The following is a 20,170-nucleotide window of genomic DNA, read 5'->3' as shown; positions in this document are numbered from 1 at the left end:
CGTAACATGACCCCACCCACCACGGCGTTTCTGACGAGACTAGCCGTAACGGCTGTGGGAAGAAATTGAAATCATTCCTGGCACCCTCAATGCTTTTGCTTCCTGGTTGCAAGGAATGACCAGCCATTCTGTACTAACTGCGTTACGATTTCAGAGGTCAATGTAGTTCCAAGGACAACATGGCGAGTTCAGCCGGCTGAGGCAAAAAGAAAAACTGTAGCGCCCTTTGTGAACTTTAGAGCTAGAGCCCGACGGGCACGGCCGTCTTAGAAGGCAGGTGTCCGTACGACGGAAAGGGCTCAGGCGCCCGGTGACTTGGGAAGATTAAAGATAGAAGCCGCGACCTCTCTGGAGAGGCAGCGGCCACTTGAGTTGACAAAAGTAGTGGTCACTTATAATCCTAGGTTTGTGGAGATAGCAGTTAAATGTGGAGTGGGTAAAGGCTTATGTAGTTTAGAAGAATTAACAGCTTTTGTAGAGGTGTGCATGCAAAGTCACTTCAGTCGTGTCCGACTGTTTGCGATCCCATGGGCTGTAGCCTGCCAGGTTCTTTTGTCCATGGGATTCTCCAAGCAAGAACACTGGAGTGGCTTCCCATGCCCTTCTGCGGGGGATCGGCCGGACCCAGGGATCGAACCATGGGCATCTGCATTTCAAGCAGATTGTTTACCTCTAGTTCAGTCGCTCAGTCGTGTCCGCCTCTTTGCCACTGGCTAAACCGGGGGAACAGCTAGAGGTATATCTCGATAAAAATGTTAAGATCCGCGTGGGATGTACACATAGCGACATCTAGTGGGTAAGTGGATGAGGTGAAAATGTGTGAACTGTGTTTTAAAAAGTAAATGGTGACAGTGGGGCATTTGAGAATGTAAAAATTATGAGATCATGCAATTATCATACTTGGCATAGTTCACAAATAAAAAAAACAATGCTTTAAATGTTATTTTTATGTAGGCATGGGAAGTTTAATTCTAGAGGGTTTAAAGATGATTTTTTTAGAAGGCAACCTAGATCCAATTTAAATTTTTCATTCTTTGACCCAGCAATTCTGATTCCTACAATTTGGTAAAAAGTTTTGTTAACCACAGAGGCTTTTTTAACAAACAAAGGAAAAGCCTAAGTGTACAGTAATAGATGCTTTGGTAAATTATGGGCTATCCACTCAGTATAACAGTATATAATATTTAAAGATTGTTACTATAAATAAGGAAAATGGTTTTTCCAGTAGTCATGTATGGATGTGAGAGTTAGACTATAAAGAAAGCTGAGCACCGAAGAATTGATGCTTTTGAACTGTGGTGTTGGAGAAGATTCTTGAGAGTCCCCTGAACTGCAAGGAGATCAACCAGACCATCCTAAAGGAAATCAGTCCTGAATATCCATTGGAATGACTAATGCTGAAGCTGAAACTCCAGTACTTTGGCCACCTGATGCAAAGAACAGACTCATTTGAAAAGACCCTGATGCTGGGAAAGATTGAAGGCAGGAGGAGAAGGGGACGACAGAGATGATTGGATGGCATCACTGACTCAATGGACATGAGTTTGAGTAAACTCTGGGAGTTGGTGATGGACAAGGAGGCCTGGCTTGCTGCAGTCCATGGGGTTGCAAACTGAGCAACTGAACTGAAGTATTCTTCAGAAGATAAAAAGTATCGGCAGGCTAGTATATATATTTTGATCCTTTTATGAGAACAAACCATAAACGTTTGTCTTTTTGAAAATTCTGATTGGTTAAATATTTAGCTTGGATTACTTTAGTGTTTGTGCTTATGAGTAGAGAATATCGTAAGTTTATAGACTTGTCTCATTTTTCTTTTGTAAAAAATATACTTACCTGCATTTAAAATTTGGAGAACATATCGTTAACAGTATTTTGCTCTTAGGTACAATATGGGTGACAAAATTTGTTTATATATGCCTTTTAATTTTTATATATTAAGAATTTGTTTTCATAATTTCTTAATAGTATTACATTCCCTTCAGGGATTAAATTTCAGCCCTATTCACCTGAGATGTCAAACTCTGAAAGGTGAGTTGAACATGTGGTCCAGAGAACTCGGGGCAGCCCATTCTGTGACTGATCAGTTTCAGGAATGAGCGGCTGTGACCCTGCCATGGCAGCATGTGTAGGTTCACAGAAGGACAAGTAGAAAGCATCTGAGGACCTGGTAGGTGGGGCCCTCATGTCTGATTCTTTGTTGTAGAATATCTGCCCAGAATCCATCCTATGACAATGTGGGGCGGGAGTGGCTGCACTAATCCGGGATTTAGGGCAGAGCTGTTCAAATTTAAGTATAGATCAGAAAGGTCATTTTATAAACCCGGAGTCTGGGGTCCCCAGTCTCACAGGTACTGGTTTGGGTCTGCAGTGTGACTCAAGAGCTTGCATCTTTTACAAGCCTCTCAGAGAATCCTGAGGCAGGAAGCCCATAGAAAACACTTAGAAACACATCTAGAGTGTTCTTGGCTCACAACAGATCTTGTTGGCTCCCCCTGGTACATTTAGGTGTTGATTCAAATTACATTTGCCCAGAAGAGCCTTCCTTGGAAACCCTTTCTAAAATAGCTTCCCCGTGACAGCGTATGTACTAGGCTTAATATTTCTCCAAAACGTTTATCAGAACTGATATTCTGATGTGTATTTACTCAGTCACCTTCACTAGACTGTATGCTCCATGAAGGCCATGGCTTTGCCTGTTTTGTTCACTGATGAGTCTCCAGTGACTAAAACGGTGTCTGGCCAAATGTAGATGCTTAACAAATATTTTTAAAGGAATGAATTACTCACCATGCAATTGGATATTGAATACTGCCACAATACTGTATGGCAAATGTCCTTTTCTTTTTCCCCTAAAAGCAAGACTCATCATTTGTAAACTGGGTTAAATATCCTTATTATATCAAAGAAAATAACTGGATAGAGACAAGAGATCTATTGCTTGGAAAACTAAGAATTTGTTGCAAGCAGACCTGCCCAGAAAGAATTGATAAAGGATACTGACAAAAAGAAAATAACAGAAGGAAACATGTGACATCAGGAATGAAGAAAAAGGAATGGAAAGGGTAAATAGATCATCAAATATAATAGGCTAATCTCCGTTTGAATTTTTAAAAATTACATTGGATGGTTGAAAGCAGACATGATAACTTTACCTGATATGGTTCTCAATGTAAGTAGAAGTGTTGAGATATCATTCACTGTTAGGGAACTGTAAACTAAGGCCATCATTATCTACTACCACATACGTGACAGGATGGCTGGAATCAAGTATGACAGCGCCAACTGCTAGAAAAGACATGGAACATCCAGGGTGTTCATACACTACTGTTGAGAATGTAAATTAGTACAGTCACTAAAGAAAAATTTGGCAGTTTCTTATAAAGTTAAACACAAATGTAACATATGACTGCTGGGTATTTACCCCAAAGGAACAAATACTTACTTTCCCATAAAGTTGGGTCCATAAATGTTCATAGGGTTTTATTCAAAACAATGAAACACTGGAAAACAACCCAGACATCTGTCAATAGTAAACAGATAGTCACTGTACATCCATACAAAAGAATATTATTAACAACAAGTAAAACCACTTATACACCAAAAAAATTGGATGGATCTTAACAGCAATTTGCTGAGTGAAATGAAGCCTATCTCAAAGGCTACACATGGTATGATTCCATTTTAACAGCATTGTTGAAATAACCAAGTTGGAGTGATGGAGTTTGACCAGTGGTCACCATGGTCAGGGGTGGGGGAAGAGTGTGACCACAGAGGGGTAACATGAGGATGTTTCTTTGTGTTGGCACAATTCTGCATCCCAATTGTGGTGGGGTTTACAGAAATCTTATGTATAAGATAAAATTTCTTAAAACTATATACTAAAAACAAAAAACTTCATATAAATTAGTGCATGCAAAAACCTACTAAAATCCAAATAAGGTCCAGTTTACTTAACAGCACTGCACCAATGTCATTTTATTGGGTTTGATGATGTATTATGGTTATGAAGATAACACCACTGAAGAAACTGAGTAAGGGTATGTGGGAACTTGGTATATTTTGTAATTACTTGGGAGTCTAAAACTATTTCAAAACGAATTTTAGAAAAATCATTTTTAAAGTGTTTGTAAACTACCTAATGCTACTTATAAACTTAGATAAATACATCCAGTTATGTTGGATTACATTTATGAATATATTCCTTTTTACTTTGAAGTACATTGTAGACAGAGCTGAATTTAGAACCTAAGAAATGCAAGAGTGAAAAATATAATAATATAAAGTGGGCACAGAACACTCCTGTATTGTATATAACATTACAAATTAGTGTCGAGACTAGCCCACTTTAAAATTATGGAATCATTGATATGGTTCAAGGTATTCTGCCCCAAAATGGACATCAGGTGTATAATAAATTTAGACTTGTGATAGAAAGTTCAAGTATATGTCATTTTCATGAGGTTTCTTTCCTTCAGAATTCTGATATTTTGCTAAAGTTACTCCATATTTAGTGGGTCCATAACCATTTTATTTCTGTGTGAATTCATGAAAAGCAATGAGGCAGAATGTATCACTGAAATCCTGCCATATTCATTGCCATCTGAAAATTTTTCTCCAGCATGCATATCAGGCAACTTACTGGAGAGGAGGCAAAGTCTTTCCCACAATCATCATATTGTTACTATGTATGAGCTCATTGGTGATCTATTATGATCACTGATGAGATAGGGTTTTTATTTCCATAGAAGGCTTTCCTAGTCTCTCCAGTCATAGGATTTATCTTAGCACACACTTTTCAGACATATAATTAGTACCTAAAAATGCTTCCTTGAGCTTTTTCTGCATTGAATGTATCAGAGCTTTTCCTACATGGTAATTTAGACATACAATGTGAGGTAACTGATCACTGAAGGCACTAGCATATTCTCTTCATTCATTAAATTTCACCCCTATGCAAATTTCATATTTCCTAAGGGTGAAATTAGCAGCAGGCTAATCTACGCTGACAATAGTCAAGTATGCTAGGAGCACACTGATGTTTAATGAGTTCACTGAAACATCATCTTTTTTATCCTAAAAAATACACTTGTATATAATGAGTTCAGAGTTTCTACAAAGAATTATGTACTTTGACCTATATGTTTCTCATGTGTATTAACAAGGGTTGACAAAAGATTACCCCCAATCACTGGATTCATAGTCGGTCTCTTTTATGAGTTCTTTGAGGTACAATGAGTGTTGAATTTGTGTTGAAGGCTTTCTCACATGAATTGCACACATACAGTTTGTCTCCTGTGTAAATTTTCTGGTGGGTAATGAGACCAATACCAATGCTGAATAGGATTTTCCACAGTCAGTATATATAAAGGTTAGAAATCTCTGATGTTGGACAAAGCATATTTTCTTCCTGTAGGTGTGATCATAGTCATCGCTTTTATGGTTTGTTTCCATTATGAGTTCTCTGATGTACAAGGAGATTCCTTTTTGAGGAAAAGCCTTTTCCACAATCACTGCATACAAAAGGTTTCTCTCCTGTATGAGTCCGCTGATGAACCACTAGACGGCTTTTCACAGTGAAGCCTTTGCCACATTCACTGCAGGCATAAGGTTTCTCTCCAGTATGAATCTGCTGATGTAAAATGAGCTCTGTTTCCATGACAAAACCTATTCCACATTCACTGCATACATAGGACTTCTCTCCCATATGAATTTGTTGATGTACGATGAGATAGCGTTTCATGGTGAAACCTTTTCCACACTCACTGCATGTAAAGGGTTTCTCTCCGGTATGAGTTCGCTGATGTACCACAAGATTGCTCTTAAAGGCAAACTCTTTTCCACATTTATTGCATCTATAGGGTTTCTCTCCAGTGTGAGTTCGCTGATGTAACATCAGTCCACTGTTCACAATGAAGCCTTTCCCACATTCACTGCATCGGTAAGGTTTTTCACCAGTATGTGTTCGCTGATGCACGACCAGCCGACTCTTCAATGGGAAGCCTTTTCCACACTCACTGCAGATGTAGGGTTTCTCGCCAGTGTGAGTTCGTTGATGTATGGTAAGCATGCTCTTCATGGTGAAGCCTTTTCCACATTCACTACATACATAGGATTTCTCTACTGTATGAGTCTTCTGATGTACAATCAGATTACCCTTCCTGGGAAAGCCTTTTCCACATTCATTGCACACATACGGCTTCTCTCCTGTATGAATTCGCTGATGTTCGGTCAGACGGCTTTTCATGATGAAACCTTTCCCACATTCGTTGCATATGTAGGGTTTCTCTCCTGTATGATTCCGTTGGTGGATGATGACATAGTGCTTTGTGGTAAAGCCTTTCCCACATTCACTGCAGATGTAGGGTTTCTCTCCGGTGTGAGTTCGCTGGTGTACAGTGAGCATGCTCTTTCCAGTAAAGCCTTTTCCACATTCACTACATACATAGCATTTCTCTCCAGTATGATTTCGCTGATGTAAGATGAGATTACGCTTCCCTGGGAAGCCTTTTCCACAGTCACTGCATACATAAGGTTTCTCTCCTGTGTGAGTTCGCTGGTGTTCAATAAGACGGCTCTTTGTAGTGAAGACTTTTGCACAATCACTGCATATAAAAGATTTCTCTCTCTCATGAATTCTCTGATGTTCATTGAGCCTGGACTTCCGGGAGAATACTTTTGCACACAGACTGCATCCATAAGGTTTCTCTCCTGTATGAACTCTCTGATGATCAGTGAGCTGAGACTTCTTAACAAAGGCTTTCCCACATTCACTGCATATATGGGCTTTCTCTATGTTGTGAGTTATTTGGTGCTTAATGACTTGGGACTTAGTGCTGATGGGTTTTGCACTTACAGGGCATTTAACTGGAGAATGACATTTTTCATGTTTACCAAACAGAAATGATTTCCCATCTCCATTACATTTAATAGAGTTTTTAATTTCATAGCTTTGGCTCTGGATGACTAAACTTAAATTTGACTTCAAAGTTTTTATATAGTACTCAAACATATCATGATTTTGCCTGAAACAGAAATAACTTTGGCTTTGAGGAACAGGATTTCCAAATGTATTATGTTCCTGGTATTGTTCAATACCTTTCAGCATTTTTTTATTTTCCCAGTCAACCTGCAGATGATTACCAATGTTGCCAGTTTCTAGGAAAGAAGAGAATAATGAATCCTTTTTATTCCTGTTTGGAATAAAATTGATTTAAAAATTCCTTGGTGTTTTTTAAAAATGGTACTTTAGTGGCAACCTTATGATAACAGTATGAAACAAACACTCCCTGTATAAATGTTCCTTATTTCTTACACATTGGTAAAACCAAAGTAACACAGGGACTTCCCTGGTGGGCCAGTGGTCAAGACTCTGTACTTCCACTGTAGGGCACATGGGTTTGATCTCACATGCAGTGTGGCCAAAAATTTAAAACAAAACAAAACAAAAAACCACGAAGATTTCTTCTTGAGCTGAGGCCTGGAAGGTGGAATTCCACAGCCAGGGAAGTGAAAGGGATTTGTGATAGCGTTCAAAGGAGTGAGTATAAAATCCAAGGAAGGTGAAAACAAGGTAAACAAAAATCTAGATGTGAAATAAAAATCAAGGATCAAATCTCAGAAGTGAAAACAAGTATATTTCCCTCTCAAGTCTAAAAGTTCTTTTATGGGAGAGAGCTATGCAGAGGCACAGTTTCTCTATTTTCAGACACTCCCCAGCCTCTTCTCCCTGTCTAGTTCAGGACATCTGCAGTTACCAACCAGTGCTCACTCACCTGGCCAGGTACGACTGTGGATTTCATCTTCTGTCATCCATCGTTCTTTCCCTTGTTCCAACTTGGACAGTACATCTGATTTGCTGACTCGATATCCTGTTCATGGGAAATGATAGAAGATTTAGTCCCACTGAATTGGGCTGGGGCTGGTCAAGACAGGAGAATTTTACATTTGAGGGATTGGTTTTCCCATCTGCCAAGCAGAGGCTTTGCACTCAGGAGAGACTCATGGGATGTTATGATATGATGATATCTCTTTGGTCTCCACCATTGGTTTTTGGCAGACAGCTTCTGCAGCCCTTATAGGGATTTCCCTGGTGGTTATGCAGAGGGCCTAGGTTTGATCCGTGGTCATGGAACTAGATCCCATATGCTGCAACTAAAGATCCCATATGCCACAACAGAGCTTGAAGATCCTTTTTGCCACAACTAAGACTTGGTATGCGTACTAAGTCACTTCAGTTGTGTCCGACTCTTTGTGACCCTATGGACTCTAACCTGCCAGGTTCTCTGTCCATGGGATTCTTCAGCATGAATACTGGAGTGGGTTGCCATGACCTTCTCCAGGGGATCTTCCTGACCCAGGGATCAAACCATAGTCTCTTGTATCTCCTACATTGGCAGGCAGGTTCTTTACCACTAGCGCCACCTGGAAAGACCTGGCACAGCCGGATAAATATTTTTAAAATTAAAATAAAAATGATGCCCTTGTAATTTCCTATGTGAGAGGCATGGCAGAAACCTCTTTTGTTACAGCATTTGGTTTAAATTCCAGTTCCTGGAACAAGAACTTCCAACACCCTTGGTCTCCAAGAGTGATGGGTGTCTTCTGTGTGCTGATAAGATGACTGGTGACTAGGGGCCCTAAGGAGTTTAAGAGTGGAGACTGGCTGCCAGAAAAACCAAGGCATGAACTGAAGGTTAGAAATTTCAGCTCCTCCTACCCCTGCCATGAGCTTCCCTGATAGCTCAGTTGGTAAAGAATCCACCTACAATGCAGGAGACCCCCGTTCGATTCCTAGGTCAGTATTCTGGCCTGGAAAATTCTGTGGACTGTATAGCCCATGAGGTTGCAAACAGTTGGACATGACTGAGAAACTTTCACTTTCTTTCACTTTTCACCCCCGCCACACAGAGAGAGGGGACTGGAGACTGAGTTAACCACCCACAGCCAGTGATTTTAAGAAACATGCCTACACAATGAAATCAGCATAAAAACCCCTACACAACCAGGCTGGGGGAGCTTCTGGGTTGATGACCACATCAAGGTGACACACTTGGAGCACTCATGGAAGGACCATGATCCCTCCCCCTTAACTCTGTCCCAGCATCTCTTCCATTTGGCTATTCCTGAGTTTATCCTTTATAATAAACTGGTAATGGTAAGTTAAGTGCTTTCCTGAGTTCTGTGAGCCATTCTGTCAAATGTTGAGGGGTGGAGAATGGGAATGCTTGATTTTTTTTTTTTTTATGTAATTTTTTTTTTTTTTTTTTGGCCATGCCCTGTGGCATGTGGGACCTTAGTTTCCCAACCAGGGATCACACTTGTGCTCCCTGCATTCGAAGTGCAAATTCTTAACCACTGGACCACCAGGGAAGTTCCAAAGGCTCAGTTTATAGTCAAGTCAGACAGAAGTGTGGGTACCCTGGACACCTAATATGTTTAACTTACATCTGAAGTGAGCCCATAAGCTTCTGGGGTACGATGCTGGATTTGGGTGGTTAGTGTCAAAAGAGGATTAAATTGTGGGACACCCAGGCTGTACATGGAGAGTAGGAGAATTGGTTACTAGTATAGAGAAAACCCAGACATTTGGTATCAGTTGTGTTGGGCGTAAAAACAGTTCATAGCACATTGTATATATCCTTTCATCAGGAGTTAGAAGAGGCAATAAGAATATGCTACAGGGCACTGCAGTGATTTCAAAGTTTAAGCAGCTGAGAAAATAAAGGCCACTGACTGGGGACCCTATGAAGGATCCAAGGGAGCTGTCCTCACCCACGGACACCAGGTTGCTATAGTTCTCCAGCATCACATCCCGGTACAGGGTCTTCTGAGCAGGGGCCAGGAGCTGCCACTCTTCCCATGTGAAGTCCACAGCCACATCCTTGAATGACAAGGTTTCCTGGAGTAACAGATTCCTGGTTTAGTATGAGTGTTTCTCTTCAATTCATTCATAAAGAATATAAAGGAAGCTGTCCTGCTCATATTAAGTACGATTTTGACACCAATTCTCATATGTATTTTTTTTTAAACATACCACCAAGCAATTGTCTGACACCAGCTATGTGTCCTACCATTCAATTCTGACACAATCAACCTGAAGAGAGCACCATGTGGCATAGGGTAAGGGCTCAGTCCCCATGTCTAAAATATGACACAAAGGAACCTAGCTACAAAATAGAGAGATTCAGAGAATAGACTTATGGTTGCCAAAGTGGGAGCTGGAGGAGAAATGGGTTGGGAGTTTGGGATTAGCAGATGCAAACTATTGTATATATAGAATGGATAAATAAAGTTCTAATGTTCAGCACAGAGAACTATATTCAATATACTGTGACAAGCCATAACAGAAAATAGTATGAAAAAAAGAATGTATATATATGTATAACAGAATCACTTTGGTATACAGCAGAAATTAACACAACATTGTAAATCAAATATACTTCAATTTAAAAAAGATTTTAAAGAAGATATCATGAGCAAAGCTGAAATAAAAGTAACAAGCCAGGAAAATATTTTTTATAAACAAAAGAAAGAGGACTTCCCCAGGAGTCCAGTGCTTAAGAATCCATGCTTCCACTGCAGGGAGTGCATGTTTAATCCCTGGTCAGGGAAATAAGGTCCCACATGCCATGTTGTGAGGTTAAAATAAAAGAGAGAGAAAGAATCAATATATAGTACATAGGAATGACTCATTAATCAGAAGAAAAAGATAATCTTGTTAATGTAAAAATGATAAGGACAGACATTTCTCAAGAGAAAAAATACAGCTGATCAATTAATATACAAGACAGATTTCAACTTCATCTATGATGAGGTAAATGCAAAATATGGCAAAAAAAAACTGATTACTGAAAATCATACAATTTGATAATATCCTAGTATAAAGTGCTGTCAAAGACTAAAGGCATGGATGACCTCATACAGCCCTTACCATGTGGCAGGCACTCCTCTAAATACTTTACATAGCTTAACATACTTTTTGAGTATGACTACAGACAAATGGCTCAGTGGGTAAAGAATCTGTCTGCAATGCAGGAGACACAGGAGATGTGGGTTCAATCCCTGGGCTGGGAAGATCCCCTGGAGGAGGAAATGGCAACCCACTCCAGTATTCTTGCCTGGAGAATTCCATGGACAGAGGAACTTGGCAGGTTAAAGTCACACAGAGTCAGACATGACTGAGTGACTAAGCACAGTACAGCACATAGACAAATGGAATTTTATACAGCTAATATTTACTGAACAATTGCAGTCATTATTCGTTTGGATGTTTAAATTATATCATCTTGGGCAATAGGATGTCCTTTAAGAATGTAATTTTTTGCACAAAACATCCTAACAGATGTGTACACAGATATATGCACAAACCCACATACATTTGTAAATAGACACACATCTACACACTCTGTGTGCACACAGAGTCAGTGACAGATACACATGATGTTCTAACACTAGTTTCACAGGAATCACATAAACACTACATTCTTAATCCCACTTTGCCATGGTGTTGGGATTCAGTTTATTTCTCTCTACTGAACTGGATTTTTTTTATAGGCTCTACAAATCCATTAAGGAATAAAGGAGAGAATAAAATAAGATATGAGTCACCTGCACCTGGATCATATTCTCTGTTCTCTGAAAACAGTTGGCAATGCAGAGGTTCTGTCTCTGTCTCTTCTGGATATTCCTGTTAATTTCTAATTAGATATCACAGCTGCCAGAGTGTCCCCAGAAATAACAATACCTAGGTCCTGGAACCTCCTCTTTCTTCATTCATATCTTATCTGTTGTTTAAATCTGTGGGTTGAAAAGCAAAATTACTTTTAGGATTATATTCCTTTTTTCTGTGCACTCACCTTAATACTACAGTCCCCAGTATTTCTGTCTCTCCATTTAGTTTCCCAGAGAATTTCACACCTCCAGCCAGTGAAACCTAATTCCCTGAATATGTGGGAGTAACATGAATTTGATGGGGGGGAGTGACCAAGGAGAATTATTTAACACAGCACTACATTTCAGTGGCAGGTAATTTTCAGTTATACAGACGAAGCCATCTGGGCATTGAGAAACTGTAAAATCCTTCCTTTAAATTTTGTTGCCCTGACACCTCTTTAAAAGTCTTCATATCCCTTGTTTAAATACATTTTCAACATGAGGGCCAATGAGCAAATCAGAAAAAGAATATGCGCTATACAATCTTGAGAAAGAAGAATGGAACTGGAGGAATCAACCTGCCTGACTTCAGGCTATACTCCAAAGCTACAGTAATCAAGACAGTATGGTACTGGCACAAGACAGAAACATAGATTAATGAAACAAAATAGAAAGCCCAGAGATAAATCCACACACCTATGGACACCTTATGTTTGAAAAAGGAGGCAAGAATATACAATGGAGAAAAGACAATCTCTTTAACAAGTGGTGCTGGGAAAACTGGTCAACCACTTGTAAAAGAATGAAACTAGAACACTTTCTCGGAGAAGGCAATGGCGCCCCACTCCATTACTCTTGCCTGGAAAATCTCATGGATGGAGGAGCCTTGAAGGCTGCGGCCCATGTGTGTTGCTGAGAGTCAGACACGACTGAGTGACTTCCCTTTCACTTTTCAGTTTCATGCATTGGAGAAGGAAATGGCAACCTACTCCAGTGCTCTTGCCTGGAGAATCCCAGGGACGGGGGAGCCTGGTGGGCTGCTGTTTATGGGGTCGCACAGAGTCAGACAGGACTGAAGCGACTTAGCAGCAACAGCAGCAGAACACTTTCTAACACCATACACAAAAATAAACTCAAAATGGATTAAAGATCTAAATGTAAGGCCAGAAACTATAAAACTCCTAGAGGAAAACATAGGCAAAACACTCTCTGGCATAAATCACAGCAGGATCCTCTATGACCCACTTCCCAGAGTAATGGAAATAAAAGCAAAAATAAACAAATGGGACCTAATTAAACTTAAAAGCTTTTGCACAATGAAGGAAACTATGAGCAAGGTGAAAAAACAGCCTTCAGAATGGAAGAAAATAAAAGCCAACGAAGCAACTGACAAATAATTAATCTCAAAAATATATAAGCAGCACCTGCAGCTCAATTCCAGAAAAATAAACGACCCAATCAAAAAATGGGCCAAAGAACTAAATAGACATTTCTCCAAAGAAGACATACAAATGGCTAACAAACACTTGGAAAAGATGCTCAACATCACTATCAGAGAAATGCAAATCAAAGCCACAATGACGTACCATCTCACACTGGTCAGAATGGCTGCTATCAAAAAGTCTACAAACAGTAAATGCTGGAGAGGGTGTGGAGAAAAGGGAACCCTCTTACACTGTTGGTAGGAATGCAAACTAGTACAGCCACTATGGAGGACAGTGTGGAGATTCCTTAAAAAACTGGAATAGAACTTCCATATGACCCAGCAATCCCACTGCTGGGCATACACACCAGGGAAACTGGAATTGAAAGAGACACGTGTACCCCAATGTTCATTGCAGGACTGTTTACAATAGGCAGGACATAGAAGCAACCTAGATGCCCATCAGCAGATGAATGGATAAGAAGGCTGTGGTACATGTACACAATGGACTATTACTGAGCTATTAAAAAGAATGTATTTGAATCAGTTCTAATGAGGTGGATGAAACTGGAGCCTATTATACAGAGCAAAGTAAGAAAGAAAAACACCAATACACTATATTAACACATATATATGGAATTTAGAAAGACAGTAACAATGACCCTATATGCAAGACAGCGAAAGAGACACAGATGTAAAGAACAGACTTTTGGACTCTGTGGGAGAAGGTGAGGGTGGGATGATCTGGGAGAATAGCACTGAAACATGTATATTATCATATGTGAACTAGATCGCCAGTCCAGGTTCAATGCATGAGACAGGGTGCTCAGGGCTGGCGCACTGGGAGGACCCTGAGGGAAGGGATGGGGAGGGAGGCGGGAGGGAGGGTCAGGATGAGGAACACATATACACCCATGGCTGACTCATGTGAATGTATGGCAAAAACCACCACAATATTGTAAAGTAATTAGCCTCCAATTAAAAATTAAAAAAAAAACTCACAAAACTAAAAAAAAAAAATATGAGCTATAAATAACAAATATAAAAACAATTCAAAAATATAAATACTGGGGAAATGAATAAGGCAGTCAACTTGCAGGAAGAATAAAGACAAAATTTAAAGGGACTAGAAAACTGGTGGGTCAGGGACTTGGACCTGAAGTTTTCGGGGAATGTTATGTTCATTAGCCAAAGTCTGAGCTAAACACACAACCTACCAGGGCTCCTGAGCCTCCAAGCCTTCTGCGTCACGCATTTCTGCGCGAACGACAGTGACCATTACCCACCCAACCCCCCATCCGACTAATACCAAACCAGGTCAGATACACACGTATACTGACCTCCCTTAATGGTTCCTCGACTTTGCTGCCAAGTCGTTTCAGTCATGTCCGACTCTGTGCGACCCCAGAGATGGCAGCCCACCAGGCTCCCCCGTCCTTGGGATTCTCCAGGCAAGAACACTGGAGTGGGTTGCCATTCCCTTCTCCATCCTCGACTTTGAACTCCAAATTATTCGAAAACCCGAACAAGACGCCGCATTCACTGACAATCCCCACCACACTAGTTGTCAACCGCCAAGACGCTAAACCCTGACCTCAGGACTCTCGGTAGTTGATCTGTTCAGAGTTTTAAGCGGTGACCACCAGAGCCCATGACTGACCCCCAAAGACACCCCGATCACGGACGTTCAGTACACGCTCCCCTCAAAAACAAAATCAAACCGCCACCCGCCCTCGAGCTACCTTCACGGGCTGGAAGGAGCCACAACCCACCTAAAGGCCGACAGACCGCCCCCGTCCCCGCCCTTTTTACAGCCAGACACACAGACCCACCTGGTTCTCTCCTGAACCTGCAGCCACCTCTTCAGGGCCTAACTTTCTTCCCTAAGCTTCTTTCACTTCTGGTCCCTTCGCCCAGCCCCCTCTACAGACACCAACCGTCAAGGGTCAGCGGCGTTTCTACCGCGTTTCTATGGTGAACGATAGGGCGTTTCCGGCATTTCCTTATGAGCTAATATAGACGCGCCACCACTGCCGCCTCGGCCCCCTGGGGGCCGCCATCTTTGCCTATCTGTCGTATAGATGGCGTACGGAATTTCTATTTCCTGGCCCAAGGAAAATGGGGCGATTTTAAGAGGTTTGAGCTCATACAAAGCAATCATGACGTGAAGGTAAATTCGTTTGAATGGACAGGGCCCTCTTTCTAAGGTCGGAGCCCATCAAGACCAGAAGGGTGCAGGCATACATTCTAAGCGGCTGTTAATGGCTGTGGCGTCTCAGCTCCGTGGGAAATTAAAATTACTTCCGGACATCTCGATCAGTGGTTTAACCCCGAAAAGATCTAGAGACCGTATGAAAACTTAAGCGTGCTTGGAAAAAAACAAAAACTGGAGGCGCTCTGTGGCCACTGGGCAGGAGCACCGTGGAAGCAGCCATCTTAGAAGAGGTTCGGTGTCCGTACGCAGAGCAAGTGCTTTGTGCGGGGCGGGGCTAGGCGTGGAATTGTCAGGTGAAGTGTTTGCGGAAAACCGAGGTTTGGGAAACTGATTAGTATAGCGATCACAATGTGAGCAGAAACAGTGGACGTTGTGAGCCACTTCTCAAGTGTGCTAATTACACGGCCGAAATACAAAACTTGCCTTCTGTCACTATACATTAGTCTGTATTCTTTTCATAAAATTAGTACTGTAGGTTCTGGCTTCTTTCACATAGTATAATTGTTTTGAAATTCATCATTACTAAAGTATCAATAGTTCGTTCCTTTTTGTTGCTTTAGTATTCATTGTTGGATACTCATTGGATAATCATTTACCAATGGGTGGACCTTTGAATTGGTTCGTTTTTTTTGGATACTGCAAATAGAACTGTGAATATCCGTGTACAACAATGACCTTAAAGAACTGTTTTTCCCAGTCCTGTGCATCTTTGTCACCTCCCGAAGAAGTCTTTGCCAGTCATTTACAGGGGTACTACCCATTTTATGCCCTGCTCCAGCTCATTTTTCTCCCATCACCCCAGCCCTAAGCTCGAAGACTCACTCACCCTGAGGAAACAGATCTTGAGGACACAGGCTGTGGCACAGACCCCAGGTTCACCTGTTGGCTTCAATGTTTAACCCTATAGCCAATGCCATAAACAATTCTCAGAAAGTGACTGATAGTCATGTAACCAAAGGTCATAGCAAGAAGCTAGTTCCATTTTCCAATATTCCCTAAAATGACAATAATTTGCAAGAGGGGCTCAGGATTACTGAAAGCTGTTCTACTCAGAGTGAGGGTTCATAACAGCTAAAGGATACACATTCACATCAGCCAAGGGAAGAGACTGGAAGGACAGAGTCTGGGGAAGTTCCAAATGGAGATTCCAGCTGCCTTTCCAACAATGGAATCATGGGCAGTGTAACTTTTTTCCCCTTTATTTTTTAATTGAAGTATAGCTGATTTACAATGTTGTGTTAGTTTCAGATGCACAGCAAAGTGATTCAGTTTTACATGGTGTTAGTCGCTGAGTAGTGTCTGACTCTTTGCAACGCTGTGGACTGCAGCCGGCTAGGCTCTTGTATCCATGGGATTCTCCAGGCAGGAATACTGGAGTGGGTTGCCATTCCCTTCTCCAGATCTCAACCCAAGGATCAAACCCAGGTCTCCAGAACTGCAGGCAGATTCTTTACCATCTGAGCCACCAGGGAAGCCAGAGTTTGACATATATACACATAATAAATCCCTTTAATTCAAAAAAACATTAAATTTTTAAAAGTGAAGTATAGTTGATTTACATTGTGTTAGTTTCAGATATATAGCAAAACAATTCAATTATTCATATATATTGGGCTTCTCACATGGTGCTAGTGGTAGAGAACCCACCTGCCAATGCAGGAGACATAAGAGACGCAGGTTTGATCCCCAGGTCGGGAAGATCTGGAGGAGGGCATAGCAACCTACTCCAGTATTCTTGCCTGGAGAATCCCATGGATAGAAGAGCCTGACAGGCTATAGTCCATAGAGTCAGAAAGCGTCAGACATGACTCAAGTGACTTAGCATGCACATATGTGAATATATATTCTTTTTCAGATTCTTTTCCTTAATAGGTTGCTACAAAATATTTAGTATAGTTCTCTGTCCTATACTATAGGCTCTTGTTGGTTATGTTTTTTGTTTGGCCACACCTTGAGGCTTGCAGAATAGTAGTTCCCCAACCAAGGATGGAATCTGTGTCCCCTGCAGTAGAAGGGCAGAGTTCTAACCACAGGACTGCCAGAGAATTCCCATGGTTATCTATTTTGTATATAATAGTGAGGGTTACTTTCCTGACATAAATGTGTGACAGCAGGCAGGCAGGGGGTATCTCCAACCTGGAGCTCCCCTGAACCCTAATGTCCAGTCTTTATCTGAGGCTGGATCCCAGCAGGCTGGAAGGAAACCCACAGGCCTGATTTTAGTTTCCAGTCCCTGCAGAGGTCCACTGACACCATGGGATCTATAGCTTCTGCCCTAAATCAGTGTGGGTGTGGTTTTTCCTTTTTCCCTTGCTGATTTTAGTGTCTATTCTTTCTATAATACATGTAACCTTGAGGATAACAAGTTTTCTGAGTTCTATCAGTCTTTCTAGCAGATTATCAGACCTGAGGGTGGTCTTGGGGACCCCCAACACAATAGTGAAAGTCACTCAGTTGTGTCTGACTCTTTGTGACCCCACAGACTGTAGCCTGCCAGGCTCCTCTGTCCATGGAATTCTCCACGTAAGAATACTGAAAGTGGTAGCCATTCCTTTTTCCAGGGGATCTTCCCAACCCAATGATCAAACCCAGGTCTCCCACATTTTAGGTGGATTCTTTACCAGCTGAGCTACCAGGGAAGCCCCCCAATACAATATGGAAGGTCCTTTTTTGACAAACATGTATATATCATTACACATATTATTAAATATATACATATGTATGTTGCCTTTCCTTTAAAAAATGATATACTTGACTCATGGCTACATTTTAAAGATAGGAAATTCAAATGACACATATATATTTAAATGAATAATTAACTCAATTTCTAGCCCCTCTCCCATCCCCATAGTATATGAGGATAAAGTAGAAAATTCCAAGCTTCTAATCATGGTTTTGTCTTTCTGGTGACCAGTCGCACTTAAGAGATAGGCAGAAACCCATCCAGAGTCACTTTATGAGAGCAGACGTTCCTATCACCTAGGAAATTCCAAGGGATTTAACAGTTCTGTGTAAGATGTTCTGAAGGTGAAGGTGAAGTCGCTCAGTCGTGTCCGACTCTTTGCGACCCCGTGGACTGTAACCTACTAGGCTTCTCTGTCCATGGGATTCTCCAGGCAAGAATACTGGAGTGGATTGCCATTTCTTTCTCCAGGGGATCTTCCTGACCCAGGGATCGAACCCGGGTCTCTGGCATCGAAGGCAGACGCTTTAACCTCTGAGCCACCAGGGAAGCCCCTTCACTCAGGAAATTCCAAGGGTTTCATGACCTTTGTGTCAGGAACCAAGAGCAGTGACCAAATATATTCATCATTATGCCACACTAAGACGTTAGGATTAAATATCTCACTATTCCTTCTCTGATCTGCCCATCTTATATTCTGACAGGAGCCTCTGTTCAAAAAGGTTTTTTGCAATAATTCTGACCCTGAGAATCACTTTCCAGTAGGTCCTTTCCTTCAGTGACAAAATAACTTTGATTGGTTAGTTCCTGGCGTCATTAATTTTTCAAATCTACATATAATTCATTTCCTATTTTGCTATGAACTAGGGACTATACCGTTATGTATAAACTAACAGAATTTATAATCTAGGTGGAATGATGTGAATATTTTTTAAAAGTATCCATACCTTTTTCTATGTAAAATTAAGTGAATTATTTCCCCTTTCTCTTCTAATATGTCCCTTTGAGAGGGTAACAGGAAGGAAGGCCAGGGATCGCCAAAGGGAGGAAATAGGCTGCAAGTGTCAGAATTTTTTATCTCTCCCTTACGCAGCAGGTGTCAATTTTCCTTCTCTATACAAAAATAAAAGGTTTCTCATAAAATTCTGTGTTGCCATGATGACACCTGTTTCCACCTGAGCTGAACTTTTCTCAAACTTTGAGCTAACCAATGCGTTTTCCTTATGGAAATGTTTTACTTAAGCTATGTTAATGAAACTACGTATTTGCTTTAGAATTTGCCTTTCTTCAAAATGGTTCTACCTAACTTTTTCTTTTCTCAAACCTTGGGCTGATAGTAGCTCAACAAACCAGTATTCATATCAATTGTTTTATGGCTGGGGGATGACACACCTCATTCCATCCTATCTCAAAAATGTATACTGTGGGAGAGGGGCCTGGTAAAACTCCCTCAGTCTTGAGGTGTCTCTCTTATCTGATTAATACCTTTCTAACAGACATAAAACAGCTTGCGAAAAACTAGCAAGGGCGCACTCTTTCTGCCCCCTTCTGATGTCAATGTCAGAAGCTTTGTCTATCACTTTTATACTTTAATAAAACTTTGTCACACAAAGCTCTGAGTGATCAAGCCTCGTCACTGGCCCCGGATTGAATTCCTCTCCTCCAGACGCCAAGAATCCTGGCATCTTTCATGCAACAACCTTTCACCTTGGAGATAAAATTATCAGAAATACTTCATTTCTTATATGTCCTTTTCAACTCATGTAGGTGTACACATACTTTGATTATCTTTGACTGTGGGTAAAATTACCATAGGCATGAAATCTAGCCTTAAAAAAATTGCCAGCTCAAAGGTGGAAAGGATTTCCTCTTAAGTTCATCACTGTCATCATCTCTAGGTACTAGGACAGGACCAAGTCAAGGGAAACAGTTGTTTAAAAGTTTTTTTTCTGGATGGTATGTGTACAGGAAGGGAATTATCTTCTAGAGCCAGAGCTTGGCTGATAGATTATTTATGAATTTTGAGCTCTGTTCCTCCAAGTGAGATGTATAAAGTTAAGCACATCCAAACATGCTGTGTTACATTGTCAGATTAAACGTATTTCATTTCCTTTTGAAGGACTTTGGTAGGCTGAAACAACAAACTGAGTAAAGTTAGAACTGAAGAAATGCAAGAGCTAACCATATAATGATC

General features: G+C 41.0%; 1 protein-coding gene across 1 annotated transcript; it reads right to left on the bottom strand.

Moving 5' to 3' along the window:
• Window positions 1–5,437: 5,437 nt before the first annotated feature.
• LOC138097159 (zinc finger protein 432-like) lies at window positions 5,438–11,733 on the bottom strand. The gene is made up of 4 exons (XM_068993404.1): window positions 11,617–11,733; window positions 9,775–9,901; window positions 7,776–7,871; window positions 5,438–7,158 (listed from the first exon to the last, which is right to left on the bottom strand). Exons 1-4 carry the CDS (start codon window positions 11,623–11,625, stop codon window positions 5,438–5,440), a joined length of 1,953 nt encoding a protein of 650 aa, XP_068849505.1. The 5' UTR covers window positions 11,626–11,733.
• Window positions 11,734–20,170: the final 8,437 nt, after the last annotated feature.

This window comes from Capricornis sumatraensis, chromosome 20 (assembly GCF_032405125.1).
Source record: "Capricornis sumatraensis isolate serow.1 chromosome 20, serow.2, whole genome shotgun sequence".
NCBI classification, from domain to species: Eukaryota; Metazoa; Chordata; class Mammalia; order Artiodactyla; family Bovidae; genus Capricornis; species Capricornis sumatraensis.
Note: the sequence above shows the minus strand (reverse complement) of the source record. Positions and strands in the feature narration are given on the sequence as shown.